This window comes from Benincasa hispida, chromosome 4 (assembly GCF_027475165.1).
Source record: "Benincasa hispida cultivar pf3 chromosome 4, pf3_genome.v1.1, whole genome shotgun sequence".
Taxonomy (NCBI): Eukaryota; Viridiplantae; Streptophyta; class Magnoliopsida; order Cucurbitales; family Cucurbitaceae; genus Benincasa; species Benincasa hispida.
This window is the reverse complement of record NC_143481.1, coordinates 4,768,084-4,791,479: the sequence shown is the minus strand read 5'-3', so window position 1 is coordinate 4,791,479 and position 23,396 is coordinate 4,768,084. Positions and strand designations below refer to the sequence as shown.

The 23,396-nt window shown below is 29.4% G+C and overlaps 1 protein-coding gene across 1 annotated transcript; it reads right to left on the bottom strand.

The window, feature by feature from the left end:
• Nucleotides 1–698: 698 nt before the first annotated feature.
• On the bottom strand, nt 699–6,209 carry LOC120075494 (protein WALLS ARE THIN 1-like). Its single transcript, XM_039028937.2, has 6 exons — nt 5,778–6,209; nt 5,328–5,390; nt 5,088–5,204; nt 3,829–4,273; nt 2,639–2,790; nt 699–1,232 (listed from the first exon to the last, which is right to left on the bottom strand). The coding sequence occupies exons 1-6, from the start codon at nt 5,996–5,998 to the stop codon at nt 1,043–1,045; spliced, it is 1,188 nt and encodes a 395-aa protein (XP_038884865.1). The 5' UTR covers nt 5,999–6,209; the 3' UTR covers nt 699–1,042.
• Nucleotides 6,210–23,396: the final 17,187 nt, after the last annotated feature.

The window sequence follows — 23,396 nt, the reverse complement described above, 5'->3', positions numbered from 1 at the left end:
GAAATATTTTATCAACATTTTCATTTTAAAAAATAAAATACGATAATCTATGTGTAACTAAATAGATAAATAACTATTCTTTAGTAGTGGATAAAGCACTATCGAGAAGATCCAATTTTTCACTCCACAATCTTTTAATTAAAAATAGATAAATAATAATCTGTCCTAATTATATCTACCAAACATCAATAAACTCCCGCTTGACACATATTGAGATTAGAAATGGTTCATCTAACCATTTATAATTAAATTATCGAATTAATAGGTTAATATTCCAGTATTAAATTATCTAATTAGTTTATCTGAATTTTGCATCTCATGGAATTAATTTTTTTTTTAAGAATGTAAATGCAAGTATTTATTTCGTTTTTATTTTATATGTGTATCTCACATATACATGTAAAGAATCAATGCACCAATCTAATATGTATAACCAACCTCTACCCAGAAGATATATATCCAATTGATGGTTAGTGTCATCCGATTTCAAAAAGTCACATCCTGTCAACATCAATTACACTTAATCGATTTAAGACTTTATTTTTTTTAAGATATGAATTTACTTTATAAACTAAAAATCAAATCCGTTACAACCTAGGAACGTGCTAGGATTTCTTTTAACATAGTTGATATAAATATGTAGTATAAAAATTAGTAGAAAGATTTGAGCTATATTCATGGGCAAATCAAACAATTCATTTAACAATAAAAACCATATTTATATATAATGGCGGTTTTGGACCCTGTGGCCCCAACAACAGTTGATAATGACATTCATACCCCTGGACCCACCATCTACTCAGCTTTTCCCTTTTTTTTTTTTTTTTTTTTTTTTTTAATTTCCTTCCTTTAATTTTTAAACACAAAAGAGGGGGAAAAAAAAAACAAAAAAAGCTCTCCTAATTAAGTAAGCGTGCAAATACTCAACCAAAAAGTAAAAAGGAAAAAAATAAGCACACTGAACTGAAGCTTGTTTCTGACATATGTAGGAAGGACACGTGTCTTGAGAGAGTCAAAAGTTGAGTGTTTTTTCTGAAGCAGGTCAAACATTTTCAGCCGTAGGATGGAGAAGTGGCTGGGTAATTGACGATTTGATGTGGCCACTTGGTCTGCTGCTACCGTGGTCCGGGGCGGACTGGATCACTGCTCTTTCCAATAAGATCTTCTTTTCTTCGCTCTTTCCCCACAGCACAAGGTATAGTCCTGTTATAATCAGCACCGCTCCTATGATCCTGTACATCCAGACCCACGCTTAATCAATGTGTCTCACCAATATATATATATTTTTAACCTCATAATTAGATTAATAGACAGTGGACTATCTTGTCCAAGATAAGAGTGTCCAAAATATCTCTAAATAGGTCCCACCAATGTTTATGATTAAAGAAGACTCGTGTGGTTGGGGTTAGTTTATTGTTCATCTAAAATAATAAATACAAATTTAAGAAATTAGGGTTTATTGGGTAGAAAATTCAAATTTCGTTTTATATTTTCAGATTCATTAAGTTGAAAGATATGTGCTTGATTGGCCGTATGGATTCTATTTTCGAAAGTTGTTTTTCGATTACGTGATCTAAACCGTACAAATTCTGAAAATAATTTTTTTATGCTTTTAGTGTTTTCAGATTTTGAATTCAAAATTTTAAAATGCAAAATTATATAAAAGATGATAAAAACAATAACAACTTACTCAACTATTTTTTGTTAAACTTAAAATATGTAATATATTATATATATTTTTTATGATATTACAAAATAATAAAAATTTTAACATAAAACAAGTTCAGAAATTAATTAATAATGGTTTATATTCAACTTATTATTTAATGAGTAACTAAATATATTTTCAATCATATTTTGAAATTTTTTTAAAATTAGAATTTATTTTATGACAATGAATCTCTTATTTTCAAATTTCTGCTTTTAGATTGCCTACAAAAGAGGTCCTTAACACCTTGCTTAAATTACAATTTTTAATTTCCAAATTTATGAATTTAAGGATTATGTATATTTGTTTCATAAATTTAGGTCTCTAACATTCAATTTTATGTTTAAATATCAGACTTTTATATATATATATTATACAAATCTACTAATATAAAATTGAAAGTTTATTAACATATTAAACATAAGACTTAATTTAATTTAATAGACCAATTATTTAATAATTTTTTAAACATGTCAAAGACTTATTAAATAAAAAAGTGAAAGTTTAAGGACAATATTAGATATTTTTAAATTACAGGGACCTATTAAACAAAAAGTTGAAAATTCAAGAAATATATTACACTCGTAAAAGTTCAAGATTCAAATTCAAAAGTTTAAGAATTAAATTTATAATTTATTTTAAAATATTTTAATGATTAATTAACTTAATCATAGTTCAACTAATTCAACTTTTGGTGTTAAAACTTTTATGTGTACATCCTAACATTAAATCAACCAAGTTTCTAATCTCCTTAGACACTTTTTCTTTTTAAATAATAATAATAAAAGAAATGTTTTTTTTTAATTTTATTTAAGGTTTTGACATTTTAATTTTCTGTCTAACAAATTTTTAGATTAATTTGTAAGTAGGTATTGAATGGATGGATTTGATGAAGGGTTGAGATTAAATGAAAGATGAAAAAAGAGGTACCCTCCCAAGTAGAACTCCTCGCCCAAAGCGAAGGAAGCCATGAGAGCAACGACGAAGGTTTGAACCGGTTGGTAGACAGCAACGAAGACCGGGCCACCTCTGTCAATGCACCATATCTGTACAGCAAACGCTATCCCCGAAGCCACCACCCCCTACACCCACATTCATTTAAACCAACCAAAACTCTAAATTAATAATTAATTTTTTTTTTTTTTTTTAAGGGAAACTTTTCTACACATAATAATTGAGTCCGTATCAATATATTAGTCTCTTGAAAAATTATTTGTACAATTTTAATGTCTAAAAACATTAGTTTTTATAATTTATAAACAAGTTTGATTTCTAATTATTTTATTAATCTCCACGTGTTCTAACTTTCATTAAATTTTATTATTAACTTTCATGGATGGAGATTCAATATTTATAAATGATAAAGTACAAGGAATATTAGATTATTACTAAAGTTCATAGACTAAATTGTTTTAAATTTGAAAATACACCGTGATAAATTAAATCATTATAAACTAAAGTGTAGGAACTAACCTGTAACCTTTATAGAAGTTGAGGAACAAAAAATACTAATCTTAAAAACTAAATTTAGATCACAATATCCACTAAAAATTTTTAGCCACAAAAAAAAAAAAAAGATACACTAAGAGTTAAATTATGAGTTTAGTTCTTAAACTTTGAGGTTACTACTTGGTGTCATCGAGTCCCTTCGCTTTTAAAAATGTCTAGTAAGTGTAAGATGATATAAAATTAAACTAGTCTTCATCGATTAACTTAAACTTTTAGGTCAATAAGTGATTTAAGATGGTATAAAAGTAGGTTGGTTTAGAAGGTAATTAAATTTACCTTCACTAAAAATTTTAAATTTTTAGGTCGATGATTTAAGAATAAGTTTATAAACTTTTCTTTTGTTGTCTAAAAAATTCCTACCAAAATTGAAATTTTTTAGAAATTATTTGATTTATTAGACATAAATTTGCATTTTATAGACTAATAGAATCTTAAAATTTCAATTTTGTATAAAACTCTAAAAAAAAAATTTACAAATTCGATAATCATTAGATTTTTGAAAAGTCATCCTAATTAATTATAAACACTAACAAAACAAAAGTAGTTTTTCAAAAATGATTTCTTTTTGAAATTTAGCCTAGGTTTTTAGTTAGGAAAAAACTTCGACTTACAGCATAAACGATGCTAAAGGCTTCGGCGCCGGAGTGGAAGAGCCAAGCCTGAGCATCGCGCTCGAACGCGATGGCGATGATGAGAAATTGGATGAGACCAAAAAAGCAAGTGAAGGAGGTGACGGAGAGGCGAGCCGGGTATTTTTTCAGCACCGGTGCTTGTAGGACTAGCCACGCCGACCACGACAAGCAGTGTCCGATCAAGTACACGCACCCTAACGTCCAGCTTTTCCCCTTTGCATCGCCTAAGGATGGGAACATTCCTGGCCCCATCAGCATCGTCCCCGCCGTCTCTGCCGTCCCCTGCACCGTCACCGTCGTCGTTGCCGGGCTGTAGATGGTGGGCCCTTTGTATAATGTGATCACCGTCGCTCCGGCCACACAACATATTGTACCCATCACCTTTGCTATCCCATCTTTTCGGTTCAGTCGCACTTGCTCAATCCTGATGGCAAAACAAAGGGAGAAGAATTAGTATGTTAAATAATACAAAACCGTCTGTATTTATCAACTCAAAAACTTAAACCAATGAGTGTGACTTATGATTAAAGGGCCATATGGGACAATAAATAAAATTTTTTAGTTTTCAGTATTATTTAACAATAAGAGATCCATAATTTAAAAAAATTAATAAGTCATAAAATTGAAATCACTAGTCTATAGTAAATTTTTTAATCCATAGTTTGAGCTCCTGAGTTGATGGGTTAATATTTAACGTATGTAGAGTATCAAAGTGTGAGGTTTCTGTTCAAAATCTTTAATGTTATTTTTTTGAAAAAAATAATATGATTGGTTTTTGGTTATTGGACCTTTTACAAATATTCAAACCTACACATAAAAACGATGTATTAAATAATTAATACAATTAAATTTATCAAACTCCATGAACTTTGACTTTTAAATTTAGTTGTGATTTAACTATTTTTTTTAAAAAAAAATCATTTCTAGTAGACAAATAAATTAAAATTTTAAAGGGTGGATTTGACAACTCAAACAAAAAGAAAAAGAATTGTATAATCCTGAGTTAATTATTAGGTGCATTTTGTGTATGATATTTATTAAACTTAATTACCATCCAAATTAAAGATTCTTAGACTTTGAAACTAATTAGATAGATGATGTGGGCAAGGCATGCAGTATTGTAAAACTTAGGGTTAAATTTAATGAAGAAATTAAAGAAGTTTTTGGTTTAGTTGTTAAATGGAGTGTTAGAGGGAGTAATTTAAATTAAAAATTTGTGTAATTAATATTATTATTACCTGAGAAGTGCAGCCATAAGGAAAGTAATGGCAGGGACAGAATTTTGAATAGCAGAAGCAAAGGTTGGGGAAGTATTATCCAAACCCAGCAAGTAAAACCCTTGATTGGCTGTAATTCTGCCCACATTAAAAAAAAAAAAAAAAAAAAAAACATTAGTCAGTTTAATTAAATCCAGAAAATTAAAAAATATATATTTTTTCTCTCATAACAAAAATTCAATTCTTTCATATTTTTATTACCCAACAAGAGCTAGTAGGAAGAATTGAAGGACAAAGTTGAGAGTGAGGGCAGGCCTATCCTTCCTGATTGTGCCAAAAAAACAAATGAACATCGTAATAATCGTTAGATATATATTGAAATTATGTGAATACTTCCATGATCGTGCAATATTATGAGTTAGTAATACTCTGTTAAAATTTTGAATGAAAATCGAGACATAAAATTAAATAAGTGTAGTGATGACCTAAGTTTCATTTTAGTTTGTCAGAGAACATGATCTCAGGTCACAAACTTTCATCTAAAATTCTAATAAAGTTTTACTTTTAAGTGTAGTTTTTAATAAAAATGTCAAATGTACTATTTCAATTTTTTTGATAGAACGTGAATATTTTTGAAAGAAAATACAAGTCGGGAGATATTTTATTTTTGTAATCACGGTGTAAAATTGTCATACATATTCGTAAGCTTACTTTTCGATGAAATATGCAAAGGGAAGGAGGAGGAGCAAAGCAATGACATTTCGGTAGACAGGGAAGACGAGTTTACTAATGCCCATGTTGAGGGCAGCTCTAGAGACGACATGGAAACCGGCATAGCCGAATTGCAAGGCCAACATGGCGGCATGGAGCTGGAACCTCTCGGGGATAGAACACGACATTCTCTTGTTGGAGACGGAGCCTGTGTCCGCCATTGATGGCAAGCTTAAGGAGGAAGAAGAAGAAGAAGAAAGAAGAAGGGGATGGTGGTGATGGATGAGGGGGGAAGAGGGGAAGATTGAAGAGGTATAAATATGGGTAGAGGAAACAATTGGGAGGGTCCCGGTGTGGAATAAAAAAGATGATGGGTTCTCTTAATACTGTTTGTAAGGTTGAATTTTGTTTTGGGGTTGTCTCCCACATTCTAATGAACTCTACATTGCTCCCTTTTTCTTTTATCAGCTTGGAAAGGACAACCCCATGGCAATCTACAGTCTCATCTAGGACATTATATCATCATAGATTCTTTTTCTCTTTTTGAGTTCCGATCAAAACATCTATGCTCAAGTTGATGTAAATTAATTCACAAATATAAATGTTAGCGTTTTCGGTTGATAAAAAATATATATTATATTATCATTTTCTTATCCTTTAAAGAATTATTGATGAACATAAAGGAATTAAGGAATTCTTACTAAAGAACATATTTGGATTCACTTTTTAAATGCTTGAAACATTTTTTCATTTAAAAATACTTTTTTAAGTCTTTTAAATATCAATCCAAAGTTAATAGTTTCTTGCTACATAATACTAAGTTTTATTCAATAGAGAAATACAAAAAGAAAAGAAATAGGATGAAGTATATAATTTTTTTTTAAAAAAAACACAAATACCTAAAAATAAGTTAAGGGCTTGTGTGTTAAAGCATATGAATTTGTTTTATATGTTCAGATTTCCTAATTTTCAACGATTGTGATCCAAATAGTGCAAATTCCAATATTTTTTTGTTTTTATTGTATCTAAAATTTGAATTTTAAAATTTAAAATTTAGAATTATATTAAATATATATAAAATCATTTAGAAATACAATATATCATGTTATAAATGGTGTAATATTACAAAATAATAATTATATAATTTTTTTAATATAAATCATATTTATAAATAAATTAATAATAATTTATTGTTAATTAAATATTGGTGGGTAACTAATTTCAACTAGTTTTATATGAAATAAATTTTAAACAGTTGTTTAGAATTAGAATCTAATTTCTGAATTTGTTATCAATCATCATGAAATAAAATTTGTTATCAATCATCATGAAATAAAATTATGTTTTCATTAAATCTCTTATTTTCAAATTTCTTACTAAACACATCCTAATCGTATTCGTTGGGATTGCGAAGAAAGTAATTAAAATAAATAATAGTAATAATAATAATAATAATATATAAATAAAATAAAATAAAATAGAGATAGCGCTGTGCGCACGAGCGCTGGTGGTGGGCACTCCCATGTATGCCCTTATTAGGCCTTTCTCCGCACAGTTTTCTTTTCCCCACACATAAATAATATAAATATTTTTTTTCTAATAATTTAAATAATTTTTAATGTTTAAAACTTGTTCTCTTTTTATTTTGGGTATATTTCCAGTTAGATTTCTATATAATTTTAGCTCAATCTATATAGCTTAAACCATTTTAATTTGATTCATATAGTTTAAATTTTGGTTCTAATTATATCCCTATAAATTGGTAAAATCTCAAAGACTTGCTCAATAATAACATTTTACTAACCTAAAACATTCATCTATTTTTATCTATTATTTCTCAATCTATATATATTATGCAAAGTTTGGAGTTATAAAAAAAAATTCATTTGTCTATAATTACATGTAAGTAACGAAAATAAGACACTCAAAAGAACAATTAATTTGTTTCTAAAAAATAGTTTACTTAATGTAATTTTTTAATATTTTAATTTTAATACTATATTAAAAACTACTCTAACATGTCAAAACGAGCCTAATTTAATTAATATATAGAGTACATGTTACTGAGTAATATATTTGTGATTTAAATTTCTTACATTTCTTATACTAACCAAAAAAAAAACTGCTTCTAAATTTATAATAAATATTGACTTATAAAGAGAGAAAAAAGATATTCACCACTTGGATATGTTGGGGGCACTAACTATAGAAAATTGGCAGTTCACCAAACAATCCTTATTTCCAGGGAAATTATCTTTGTAGTTTTTTTTTTTCTTTTCCTTTCTTTTCTGATTATAAATAATAGTTTAAAAAAAATAAAAATAAAAGAAACAAATACTAGACTTTACAATTTATAATTTATTTTTAAAATATTCAATTTTCAAATAAACCTTATTTCCATACAAATTTTCAGAAACGAAGGAAAAAAAACTCTTAATAATTATTTCTCTTTATTTTCCTTTAAAGAAAAAGTGTTTCCACTCGTTTTTTTTCTTCTAATATATTAACACATCGCTTTAACAGACAAAGTTGCACCCCCTCAATACAGACCATCATCATTTCAAGCATAACAATAATAATAAATATATTTAAAAATAATAATAATAATATATCAGACATTTTCATGATTAAAAAAGAGGGCTTTTTTCCTCTACAAATTATTTTTTCAGTTTATCTGACAGCCATATTTGTGTGAAATTATAAAAGACAGAAAATATGGTATTGGGAGCGCATGAACCGGTCGGATACCGGCCCGACCAGGCCAGTTGTGAATGTTTTTAATTGTATTTTGTTCGCAGTCTTATCTTCTCTTTGACTCGGGTTGTTGAGTCGGGTCTCACACACATGCCCGACAGCTATAATGATTTTTTTAAAAAATAAAATTATTATTTTAAAAACTTAAGCATGTTTGGTAATCATTTGATTTTTAACTTTTGTTTTTGAAAATTAAGCTTATTTTATCTATATTATTTACAATGATTTGCATATTTCTAAGTACCATGGTTGAATTCTTAGCCAAAATTTAAAAACAAAAACAATTTTTTAAAAGCTATTTTTTTTAGTTCTCAAATTTTAACTTTATTTTTTAAACCAATGATAAAGGTAGATAACAAATAAAGAAATTTAGAAATGGAAGTAGTATCCATAAGTTTAATTTTCAAAAACAAAAATAAAAGACAAAATAATTATAAGATGGGACCTTAATTTTAGAATCTCAATTTAAATACTGTTTTAGTTTCGATCTTTATTATCCATCAACTTTTTAAGTTTTGACTTAAATTTATTTTGTTTTTTTCTACGGCGTTTTTTAAAAATATCATTTTCCTCCGTATTCTTATTTAAGTATGAATTTATGGTTACATTTTAAAAATTTTAATGAATGAAATTTTAAGTTTAAACAAATTAGATAAAAATATAAAAACAAAGCAATTAAAATGGTTACTTTTTAAAAATAAAATGTACTATTTTAAAATTCTAGAGACTAAAATAAATAAAATATGAATGCATAAGAATAAAAATGAACCAAAATGTATAAAGTACAAGGACCAAAATAATATTAAAAATATAATAAAATACAATTTTAGTCCTTAGATTTGAACTTAATTTCTATTTGGTCTTAAATTTTCAAAACCATCCCTTTTAGTTTATAGATTTGAATTTAGTTCCTTTTTGGTCATGTCATATTTTGTTCATGAAATTTGCTTAATTAGCTTTTATAATTAAATTTGAAATTGATTTCTAATTGAATCTTAAACCAATATTATAAAAATTAAACATTGTCTGGTATGAACAAATCATATTCACATAAACTAATTTGAATCCTTATTAGTTGGTGTAAACATTATATTTTAATAATGGTATTAACTTTTTGTCTAACATGTCAGATATTTATATCAATAACTTTACATTGACGATGGATTCAGTATGGACTCAAGAGGCTCAAGTCCTTCTCAACTTTATACTCTTTTATATATATATATATATATTTATCTCCCAACCCCTTAGACCCAAGTTTGAATCCCATTTATTTTATTTATTTTTCATTTCCTTTGTTTAACAAATCTTCAATTTTCGAAGAAAAAAAATATATTATTTACACTCCTTCCTTTTACCAGACCTTCAATTTTCAAAAAAAAAAAATAATAATAATAATTACACACTAATCCCCATCAAATACAATTAAGAAGGAAGTCATGTAGGGTGACCGTTCAACTTCATTTTTTTTATTACTTTTAGATTTCTTTTTGTCTATTTTTTTTTTTTTTGTATAAAGCTTCAACTTTAATAAATCTTTAATTTTTTTTTCAACTCTTATTGACTTATTATTCAACTTCTTCTCGTAATTTGTGAAGTAACCTTTTTTAAAATTTATTTTTTCCGTCATTTTAAGTTTTTTGTTTAATTTATATGCATTTACTTTTCATGCTTTAAATCATTTTTTTTTAATTTTTTAATTTTATTAATTTTTGAAATAATTTATGAATCTTAAGTAAACATCTTAAACTTTGTTTATTGGGTAGCTTAAGTTTAAGTTATGAAATTGTTGTTATGTTGTCAATTTGAATTTCTTATGGATTTTTAAAACTATTCATTTATAAATTATTTTTATTGAATTATAAAGTCATCTATTAACAAAATTTCCGCTTTACATATCCATGAGTTTAACAACATGTCAAAAGTAAATCCACATTTTTATTATATTATATAAAAAATCTACCGGACAAAAAAAAAACAAAATGAAATGTCTTAATATATGATATAAATAATAAACCGTCTAACTTGGTTTATAAATGTAAAAGGTTTATTTCTTAATTGATTTTTTTTTAATGATTAGTTTTTATAATTTTTTTTAAAAAATATTTATTGATATCGATATTGGTAAACATAATATTTTAAAAATTAATTAGCTTTAAACTTTAATTTCTAAGTTTTATTTTCTGTGATCTTTTGAAAAGATCATTCCGTTGAAAGTGAGAGAGGGATAATGGATATCCTGTCTCGTCGGTGGATTCCTCAAGGATTTCTTTGTCATGGCAAAGGAATATAACACATTCATGCAATTTTTATTATTTTTAATTATAATATATAATTATATATTTTTTAATTTTAAAGAAAATTTATTATAAATAGAAAAATCCTAAATTTAATTAATAACAAATATGGACCATAATTAAATTTGAGTATCGGACTTAAAGAAATAAGTATAAATTTATTATTGTCGTGTTAAATCCAAGTTGACAATTAAAATATTTTCATTTAAATTTAATTAATATAAAACATACGTCTATTCCAATAATAATTGATAAAAATTTCAAAAAATAAAATAAAATAACACTAGCATTTTTTTTTTGAGATTTTTAAAAATAAAAAAAATAAGAGAAACTATTTACGCAAAATAACAAAAATGTTAAACATCTTTGATAGAGATTGATAAAAGCAATTTATCGGTGTCGATAAAAGTCTATCATTGACAGATGCTGGTAGAAATTTACCAATAATTTTTTTATATGTGAAAATTTTCATTTGTTTTTTTTAAGGCAAAAATAACTAGAATTGGATTTTTGTATAAAAAGATTTATTCAATGATCGATATTGTGCATCAGTGCATCAATTAGACTTTATTTGGTACAAGGTTTAGTTGAAATTACAGTGAGTAATTAATTATTTACAGTTTTTTTTTTCAAATAATAATGAATCATGTGATATAATTAAAAAATCATTTGTTAATTCTTTATTTAAAAAATAGGTTTAAATACTATTTTGATTCCTGTACTTTCAAATTGTTCATTTTAATTTTTATACTTTTAACTTTGGTTTATTTTGGTCCTTTTAGTTTCAAAATATTTGTTTTGATACTTGTACTTTCAAAAGTGACCATTTTGGTCTTTTCATTTCTATTTTTACTTCAATTTTTAGGGATCAAAATAGTTATATTTTAAAAGTTATACAAAATATTCACTTTTATCCTTTTAAAATTTCTGAGTTCGTCACTGTTTTACATTATTCTTAAAATGATATTGACACGACTAGAATTATATTACGACAATAGAAAATTTATTTTTATTGATTTTTTAGATCCTCCAAATAAGTCACGAGCTTCTTAAATTAAAGAAATAAAACAAAGAGAGAAAACATCTGTTAATTCCTAAATTTCAGCTTTAAACTTTAATTTGACAATATATGTTTTCTTATACTTTTTCTTGGTCCCAATTTTTTAAGCCTTATGAATTATAGACATGGTAATAAACTTGCCTTCGAAAAATATGACAACCTTTTACAACCTTTTCCAAAAAAGTTATTTTATATATTGTTTTTATCACTCTTAGTCTTAGGACCGAAATCAATCTCCTACTTTTAGCACAATGAAAAAAAAAAAAAAAAACACACTCAAATGGCACATGACCTACCATCACCTCATAATTAAAGGGTGATTTTTCTGTTATTTTACCAAAGGTAAGACGTCCCAACCTTAACAAATTTATTGTTTTTATTATTATTTGACCATTTGATCTCACGAGAAGAATTATATGTCAATTACTACTGAAATATGCTCATTTTGACAAAAAAAGATTATCTTTATACATATCACTAGAGGGTGTTGGACCGATGACCATTAATATATGCTCATGTTACTAAAATGAACTTAATTCAACTTATATAAATATGTGTTGATGACCAGGAGATCTGTGATTTATATTTCTCATTCCTATTGTATTTAGAAAAAATATGCCGACCACAAATTATCTTTATACATACTTCATGCCCAATCCTTCTATTAAATGTTAGTTTTTTGTCATATATATATATATATATATATATATATAAAAGTATATGTATATGTATAATTTAAGTTGGTGAGATGAATTGGCTCTCAATAAAATGGTAACATTTCGAAAGTTTTTGAACGTTTAGAAATGAAAATGAAATACGTACGAAATCTTGATATATATTTAAAATATATACACACTATGTATATTTCTTAAATCTTTTTAAAAAATTGCACCAGATTTGGGAGAAGAGTGTCAGGAAGAAAAATCAAAGTGACATAGCAACCGCATCATCAACACTCGCCACCGCGTCTTCCCATCATCGTCCAATCAAGCCACATCATAATATTCCTGAAATTTCACTCTGTGGAGAATTTGTTGAAAGGAATAATTCCTCATCCAATAGTGTGTTGCCATCTGTTTATTCATTTTATTTTTTGAGCACTTATTCATTATTATTTTTTATGGTTTGGACATTCAATATCCAAAAACAATTAGGATCTTAAATATTCTAATTTAATGAATTTTAGCAAAGAAGCACGCAAGTTCAAATAAAAATACAAATAGGGTTTCTAAAATTCATATATTTGTTGAACTCTTCAATCCTTGAATTCTAGCTCGAATTTCTTCACCAATAAGTTGTAGATCACCACTTGATCTTCTCTACTATCTTTTAGAACCTTAGATTGGATTGTAGGATCTAAAATGAACGGTAATTTTTAAGGAAAAAAAATAAGATTTCAATTTTGGTGTAGCATGTGAAGAAGAACCTTTCTTCATCAGAATTCCAGCATGCAACCCTCTTCAATTTTCAGCCGACTCAACCTTTTGATCAAAATCTTCATGCAAATCAAAACAACCTAGGAGATGACACCAAAACAAAACATTTTAAGTGGAAATGTATGGTGTCATAAGTGGGATAAACACACTTTAGGATTTTATCATTTTCATTTTTATTTAAATTGAATTTTTAACCAAATCAATTTCAATTGAAATCAAATTTCAATTTTATAATAAAAAAGATATTAATTCAATAGCTAATATTAAGTAAAGTCCATTAATTTTAAAATTAACTCTATAATTACTTTCAAATTAATTCATAATAACTAATTAAATAATTTTAATATCAAATATTAAATTAATTAAACACCAATTCCTCAAACATGAATTCCTATTCATGTAATTAATATTCAAATCATATTTAAATATTTTTTCAATTCTCCAAACCGAGTGTTTCTCGAGCCAATGAGAGGGTGGGGCCCATTGTACAAGACCTGAAGTCGTACTTAAGAAACAACCTCTCTACTATCCCTAAAAGTGGGTAGGAGTGGGTTTCATCTTGCACCCTATGTCCCCAGCTATCTACTCGATCTTACCCTTAAAATGGGAGGCTTATTGAGCTTACGTTGTTGAGCCAACCCCCACCCATGCAAATTTAAAGATAATCTTGAATAAATAGGAGTTCATAGTTAGTTCAGGATTAGGGTCAAGTTACCTAGGTCATCGCTTTGAAATAGTCAGTCTTAAATAGTAAGCATCGTTATAAAGTAAGAGTGACTTATTTCTCGGTCTGGTCTTATACAAACTTTTTGTATAGGACTCCTCCACTCACATATCTCTACTTGAACAATTCAAGATCACATCGTTTGTACTAAAGACAAAGTGAGCCGCATCCAATAGTGTCCCCAGAATAAGGTACACAGCCTTATCCATATACTATAGATCATTTTGACTATCTACTCAAACTTGATCCACTCTTATGTCTCCACATAAAGTTCAAGTACTCATGTAATAGCCATGAATATTAGTTTCTTGGATTTAGTTTTTACAAGAGCAATTTACATATTCAGTAACAATTTTATTGAATAAACCTCAAGAACTACTTTATTGCAAATAAAATACGTTATAATTTTACAAACTACGAGTTTTAGGACATACAACCCAACAATTTTATCCCTAAATCAAGGGATTTCTCTACATAAATATACCTAATTCTTTCAATTATATATAGTGAAGAATCAAAAGAAATCTTCTCTCAGATTTTCGCTTATCTTCAAATCTTGAGTTGGTATCATAACTAATATGGCAAACGCCACATTCACCAGAGCCTCTGCCACAAATTTTAGCAATCTACCGCTAAATCATCTATTGAATCAAATTACTAGTACTAAGCTCGATCGAAGTAACTATCTCTTATGGAAAAGCCTAGTTGTACCTATTCTTAAGAGTTATAAATTGGAAGGACACCTCATAGGTGAAGAATTGTGTCCTCCAAAATTTGTTACAACAGTTGGAGAGTCTAGTGCATCTAGAGCAGGAGAAGAAATCGGAATCGCTGATAGGACCTCCTCAACTTCAACTGTTGCAAGAAAGGTAAACCCAAAACTCGAGCAGGGGGTTTCCACCGATCTATTATTGTTTGGATGGATGTACAACTCTATGACACTAGAGGTTGCAGTGAAACTGATGGGATTTGATAATGCCAAAGATTTATGGGAAACTATCCAGGACCTATTCGAAGTCCAATCACGAGCTTAAGAAAATTTTCTCTTGAAAACCTTCCAAATAACTCGAAAAGGTAACTCTACCATGGAAGATTATTTACAAATTTTGAAAACTAATGTAGATAATCTTGGTCAAGCTGGTAGCCTTGTTCCCAAAAGGGCATTAATATCTCAAGTCCTTCTATGATTAGATGAAGTCTACAATCTAGTCATAGCTATGATTCAGGGGAAATCAAACATATCTTGGTTGGATATACAGTCGGAACTCCTCATATATGAAAAATTCTTGAAACACCAAAATTCACAAAGGAATGCAGTAATGCAAATCAAATATTGCTGTTAATATAGCTCAGAACAAGAGTGTAAGTAAGCCAAGATATTTGAGCAACCCACCCCAGTTCAACAACAATAAAGAAGGTTTCGGTGGACAACATGGAGGTGAAAACTTCAACAATGGAGGCAGGGGCCGTGGCTGAGGTAGTGGGAACAAGCTCACTTGTCAAGTGAGTAGTAAGTATGGCCACTCTAGCTTGGTTTGTTATAATAGATTTAACAAAGAATTTGCTGGGAACTTTATTTAGAAGAAAGGAAATTAGAACACTAATGGTGTTGCAAATCAAAACCCAACTGCCTCTGTCACCACTCAAAACACTAATCCCTTTGTCAACTCTGTAATCGTGGTAGACCTAAATTGGTATGTAGATAGTGACCAACCATGTGACAGCTGACTACTCAAACATTACAAATCCAATAGAGTATTCAAGTAAAGAACAAGTTATAGTAGGTAATGGAAATACATTACAAATTACATATGTTGAAAATTCATGTCTAACAGATGGATACAATAATCTTAGCCTTAAAAATATGTTACGTGTGCCTGATATCCCTAAGAATCTTGTTAGTGTTTCTAAATTAGCTCAAGACAACTCTGTATATTTTGAATTTCACGCTGATTGTTGTCTTATTAAGACAAGGCTACGGGACGAGCTATTCTAAAAGGAATGCTTAAAGATGGGCTCTCATCTGGGAAGTACTCAAGTAAAGGTTGATGATATTTCAAGTAAAGGTCTAGATAGCAATCAACAACAGCTTATACACAAAAATAAAGAAATTTTAGCATTGGTCTTATGTAGCAGCATAATTAATGTCAATGTTGTTGTTTCTAAAACTGTTTGGCACAGATGATTGGGCCATCCATTGTCCAAAATTCTAAATACTATACTTAAGGAATGTAATCTCTCTATTAAAGTAAATGAGGAGTCTATTTTTTGTGAACCTTCTCAAATGGGTAAACTCATGCACTTTCTTTCGCAAACTCTCAATCTAGGGCCACTACTGCATTTGATCTTATTCATATGGACTGAGCCTAACACAAATTCTATAAACAAAAGGTTATCGATACTATATATATATATATATATATATATATATATATATATATATATTTTGGATGACTACAGTCGGTATTTATGGATTTATCCTCTTAAACAGAAGAGTGATGCCTTTGAAACCTTCAAACACTACTTGACATATGTGCAAACACAATTTGGAAAAATGGTTAAAATGGTTTAGTCTGATAATTGAGGTGAATTCGTAAAATACATCAAATGTATCATACCATGGGGACAATCTCTCAGTTTTCTTGTCCATATACCTTAGCCTAAAACGGTCGTGTTGAAAGAAAACATCGACATGGTGTGGAAACACACTTAACATTATTAGCTCAGGCTACAATGCCTCTAAGCTACTGATGAGATGCCTTTTTAACTGCTGTAATTTTAATAAATGGCTTGCCCACACCAATTCTACAGGGTAATTCACCTCTAAACTTATGTTCATCACAAAATGAATTTTGTTGAGTTAAAAGTGTTTGGTTGTGTGTGCTATCCGTGCCTAAGACCCTATCAATCTAATAAGTTCCAATCTCACCCAGCAAAATGTGTGTATTTAGGTCCAAGTCCAACACATAAAGGATATAAATATTTAACCCAGTCTGGTCGAATTATTGTCTCTCGCCATGTCAAGTTTAATGAGTATGAATATCCATATGATCAATCATTTCATAAAGTTGGTCCTAAAGATAAGCCCAATTTACCCAATACATCTTCCATATTCTTTCTTCCTCTTCTTGTCTTTTTCGTGGCACATTCTCCAGTCCAAAATCTTTATAATTCCACTGGACCTCTTATTAACTAGTCTCAAAGCCACCTCTTAATTTCAGCCTAATTGATCCCAATAGCCCACTTTCTAATCAACCTTCAGCTCAAATGTTGGACCCAAACCCTCACACCAGCCCACATGTTTTCTTTTCTATGCTAGTTGTTCCTCCAATACCTTCCTCTCAGACATGACTTGTCCATCCCCCTCCTTCCCAATTGAAAATGTCCCAACCCTAGATATAAATCAGTCCCTCCCTTTGCCTTCAATACCAACTGTCACCACCGATATACCCATCTCAACTTCTTTAGTCTCTCCAACACTAGTAACTACCTCAGTTAATCCCACCCAACTTCCTCCTCTACCAACTCATCCGATGATCACAGGAGGCAAAGCAAGAATTTTTAAACCCAAAACTTGGGTGTCTCAAACCAACACGGGTCAAAGATGATCTCACTACTCCTTAATGGAAAAATTCTATGGATTTTGAACTTTCTGCTCTCATAAAAAACAAAACTTGGCATCTTGTCCCTCTATCTCCATCATTCAACATTGTGGGCAATAAATGGGTCTTTCAATAAAGAGAATTGTTGATGGATCTATTCAATGTTACAAAGCACGGTTGGTGAGTAAAAGGTCCCATCAAAATCCAGACATAGATTTCTTCGAGACCTTTAGTTTAATTGTCAAGGCCTCTATAATCAGAGTTGTGTTAAGCATAGCTGCGATAGAAGGATGAGATTTACGCTAACTTGACTTCAACAATGCTTTTTGAATGGTAAGTTAGATGAAGATGCTTACATGAGTCAACCACTTGGTTATGTTGATCCCTCTTTCCTAACCACGTTTGCAAACTTGATAAGGCTATCTACGGCCTTAAACAAGCACCACGTGTGTGGAACACAATACTAATATGTGAGTTACTCAAGTGGGGATTTGTTAATTCAAAATTGGATTCCTCTCTGTTTATTTATCGAAGAGGGACTACTGTCATTCTTTTATTAATATATGTTGATGATGTAATACTTACTGGTAGTGATAATTTTCTGATAAATACCTTAATTCTGTCTTTGGACACTAAGTTTGCACTCAAGGATTTAGGAAGGTTGAGCTACTTCCTCGGGGTACAAGTTTATTATCTTGACTTTGGATTCATTTTTAATCAATCGAAATATGGCGATGATCTGCTTCACAGATTGAATCTTAGTGACTTGAAACCTGTTCCTTCTCCTAGTGTTCTTAGGAAACATCTCTCTCTCCACGATGGTACCCCACTTGATGAACCGTTCACATACAGAAGCGCTATTGGGGCCCTTCAGCATTTCACACACATTTGTCCAAATATCTCATATATAGTCAACCATTTGAGTCAATTTCTCCAAAGACTACTGATACTCATTGGCAAACAGTGAAACGAGTTCTAAGTTACATTAGCGGGACAAAAAATTTTGGCCTCCTATTTCAACAAAGTACTGATCTCTCCTTAATTGCCTACTTTGATGCCGATTACGCATCCAATATAGATGAACATAAATTTGTTGCAGCCTATTGTATCTTTGTTGGAAGCAACATTGTTTCGTGGTCTTCTAAGAAACAAATGGAAGTCACTCGATCAAGTATTGAATATGAATATCGAGCTTTAGCTCATGCCAGGATTGAAATTGTTTGGCTTAATCAATTACTTATAGAGCTTGGGTTTCCTCCGCCTCAAAAGCCAATTTTATTGTTTGACAATGTTAGTGCAGGAGCTCTTGCAACAAATCCCATTTTTCATGCTCGAACCAAGCACATTGTCCAATCAAACCACATCATAATATTTTAGAAACTTCACTCTGTTGAAAATTTGTTGAAAAGAATAATTCCTCATCCACTAGTGTGTTGTCTTCATTTTATTTTTTGAACACTTATTCATTATTATTTTATCCCTAAATCAAAGGATTTCTATGTATAAATGTACCCAATTCTTTCAATTGTATATTCTCAAGAATCAGAAGAAATTTTTTTCGCTTCCCTTCAAATCTTGAGTAAGAGAACTGAGAAGTGAAAACTTTTGTCTTTCAGTCAACTTTTATATTGTTTTTAGTTATTAATTCATTGCAATAAATAAATAAAACGCCACAAGTTTTATTTCCATTTTCCTACTTGATTTTTTCTTCAATATATTTTTAATTTTTTTAAACATTGACATTATTCTTTTCTACTTTATTTAATTACGAAATTATTCAATTCGTTTTTAAGGCCACTTGTATTAAAAGTGTATATATCTCAGTTCATCGGTTTTTTTTCTAAAAAAATTATTTTTACACATGTAATAATGTCTGTTTTTAAAGTCAATTATTTTAGAAGTGTAGATATTTTTTTTTAAAAAAATTCAACTCTTCATTCAATTTTAAGATTTAATTTATTAAGTTAATTAAAATTGGGTCAAGGTGATAATTAAAAAAATTAATAAAAAAAGGTGAATTTTCACCTTTCCCCACCTTTTGCGAATATAGTATTCACAAAATTTCATGAACAAAAGCCTGTACTCGAAATGTTAACAGAGTTTAAATGATCAATGTTATATAGTTTTTTATTATTGACCGTTAATTTTTACTTTAAAAGGAAAAAGAAAAAAAAGGTAAGATCATGGGGTGTAATAATGAGTAGGTGCAAAGGTCATTAAAATTGAAAGTAAATAATTTAATTTCCAATAATTATGTTTTTATAAGAGAATATCATAGGCAATGACATTGATTAATTAAATTTGCATGCTGATTTCTACATTTTAGGGAACAAAATCAATTACCAAATTGAATGCAAATAGATATTTTTGTTCAACTTATTCAAATACTTTAATTTCATGTTTAACATTTGGGTGACAATTCTACCCTTTCTCTTCTCCCAATCACATTTCTGTTCCCTACATATACCTTTATTTTTTTCCTTTAAAAAAAAAATAGATGGCATAAGATAATTGACAAAGGATTTTTTTTAAATAATATTTTTTAATAAATAATGGCAAAAATAGGGTTGGGAGAAAGTATTCCCAAAAATAGGTGTTTAAATAGTGCACCGAGTACACGATTACACCTAAATTGTGTATCGGGTACACGATTTCCTGGCCATTTGGCACGGCATGACAGTCATGTAGGTTTGACTGAGGAAATCGTGTACTGGGTACATGATTACCCTAAGTCCTGTACCGGGTACACGATTCCCTCGCATTAAAACGTCCGCCCAACCCTTCTTCTTCCTCACCGAAGCGACAATTCTTATTCCCTACCGCCGTTTTTCCTCACCGAAACCATCGATCCCTCACCGAAACCATCGTTGATTTTTCTCACCGAAGCCTCTATTTCACCGAAATCTTCTAAAATTTCGATTTTGCTCGACTTTCAGTCCTCCATTTGATCTTCACCGAATCTAGCGGCCGTGTTGCTCGATTTTCCTACATTTTTTGTTGCCGAATTTTGCTTGGTATATTTCCTTCTCTAGTTGAGCTGATCTGTATTTATATGTATGTTTTTGCATGTTTTTGGGCTGAATTTTGCTTGGTATATTTCTACATTTTTGTATAGTTAGTTTATGTATAGTTATAGTTTATGTATGTATAAATAGTTATAATTTATGTATGTATAAATAGTTATAGTTTATGTATGTATAGTTTATGTATAGTTTATGTATGTATAATATATGTATAGTTTATGTATGTATAATTTATGTATAGTTTATGTAAAGTGTATTATATAGTTTATGTTGTATAGTTTATGTTGTATAGTTTTGTGTATGATTTAGTTTATATATAGTTTTTGTATGATTTAGTTTATATATAGTTTGTGTATGATTTAGTTTATATTTTAGTTTATGTATGATTTAGTTTATGTATTATTTAGTTTATGTATGATTTAGCTTATGTATGATTTTTGGCTGATCTTACATTTTTTTTTATTTGTATGGATTGATTTAAACTTAGAAATCTTATATGTATAGCTTATGTATGATTTAGTTTATATATGATTGATTTAAACTTAGCAAACTTAGAAATTAGAGTTTGTTGGGTTGACATATTAACATATTTTTTTTGTCAACTATAATAGTTAAAAAAAACATAATAAATATATCGATGCGTCCTGAAGATTTAGTAATTCTTGAACCTGGAAATGATGAAGATAGTGACATTGACGTTGAAGTGGATGAATTATTTGGAAACGACAGTAGTGGTGAACCAGATCTTGAGTTGGTACCGTCGGAAATGTTCAACCAAATAGATTGGGAAATGACAAATTCAACATTTGAACTAGGGTCTACTTTAGAAGAAAGGAATGTAGGAGTAGATAACTGTAGTTTAATACAGAAGGGAATGTTATTTAATACCAAAGAAGATTTACAGCTTGCTGTAAAAAAATATTGTGTGACGGAACACTACGAAATTGTCGTAGTGGAATCAAATCAGGACCTTTGGTATGTTAAATGTAAATCCTGGAGTGATGGGTGTGCTTGGAGACTACGGGCATGTCGGCGCAAAAGTCATGGGATGTTTGAAATCACAAAATTTCAAGGAGAACACTCATGTTTGTTTTCAGAGTTGACACAAGATCATTCAGGATTCAAATTTTATGAGTATCGAAATTCAGAATTTGGTTAGAGCTGATCTTGGAGTACCTATGGCCCTACTTCAAGAAGCCATTAAAAGACAATATGTCTATAATGTCAATTATAGACGAGTGTAGCAAGTCAAGAGAAAAGCGTTAATTGCTGTGTATGGCGACTGGGAGAAATCATATTCGGAGCTTCCGTATTGGCTGAGTGCCGTTGTTCATTACAACCCAGGAACAAGAACAAACGGGTTTTTCCTTCCCTCTGATGTACCAGGTACGACTATTTTTGGACGAGTTTTTTGTTCTTTTGCTTCTGCAAGAAAAAGGGTTCAACCATTGTAGGCCATTAATCCAGATTGATGGAACTCATCTATATAGAAAGTATAAGGGGAAATTATTGACAGCCTTATTTGTTGATGCAAACGGACATATATTTCTCCTTGCTTTTGCTATCGTAGAAGGTAAGAATTCGTCTCAGTTTTCCGAATTACCTCCCAATGCCGACGACATCAGCGTACGTAGGTACACACGAACATACATCCTGCAGCTTATTGGAGGATTTTTATTTGCAGACAAGTCAAATACTCTGGTGCATCTCATGTTCTTTCCATTATTGTGCACGCTGGTATGTACTCGTGGGGTGGTGCATGTCTTGCATGGTTGTACAAAGAACTTTGTTGGACTTCCAATGCACAAGCGTTAGAAATAGCGGGGCCACTGATACTATTACAAGTATGGGCTTATAATCAATTTCCAATCGTAGCACCACAAGTCCAACAACAGGTCCCAGATCATCGGCCACTTAGTGCCATGTATTATTTTATTTATATATTTATTTCATTACCATTTTATATAAGAATATAAATTAATTTTATTTTTTATAATTTTAGATGGAGTGGTGTATTAGCTGCCTCTAAACAGTCAGCAAATATGTTGCTCGTGTACAGGAAAACATTCGACATGCTGGCGCTCAATCAGGTAGTAAATATGTATATAAATGAATATTTAAAATTTTTTGTATGTATACTTATTTTTTTTTGTCAGATTATTTGGACGCCATACCCACAGATGTATGAGTGCAAAATGTTTTCATTGTAGATTAAATATATAATTAAGTTTAATAATGAAAGAATTAAGTTTAACAATTAAAAAAAAATTATAAGCAACAATGAAGGAATTAAGTTTTAACAATTAACTTTTAAAAAAAAAGAAAAAAAATTTATAAGCGAACTCGTGTACCGGTCAACCAGTCAGCTGACGTGGTCGGCTTACTGGATTAAATGGTACTCGTGTATTCGGTACACGAGTATGCCACATGAAAATCGTGTACCGAGTACACGATTTCACTACCTTAAATCTGTCAATACTTTCCAAAAACACTTATTTTTGAAATTACTTCCCCCAACCTTATTTTTGTCATTATTTTGTTAAAAAAACATTATTTTTTAAAAAAAATCTTGACAAAGAAAATCAATTAATGTATTTATTTTAAAATTTTGGGTAATTAAAATTGTTTCATGAGATTCAATCTTGTTGCCATCAAATTTATTAGGTAGAAAAATAGAAAGGAATATGTAGTTCAAAAAAATATTGAGAAAAATATCAATTTAT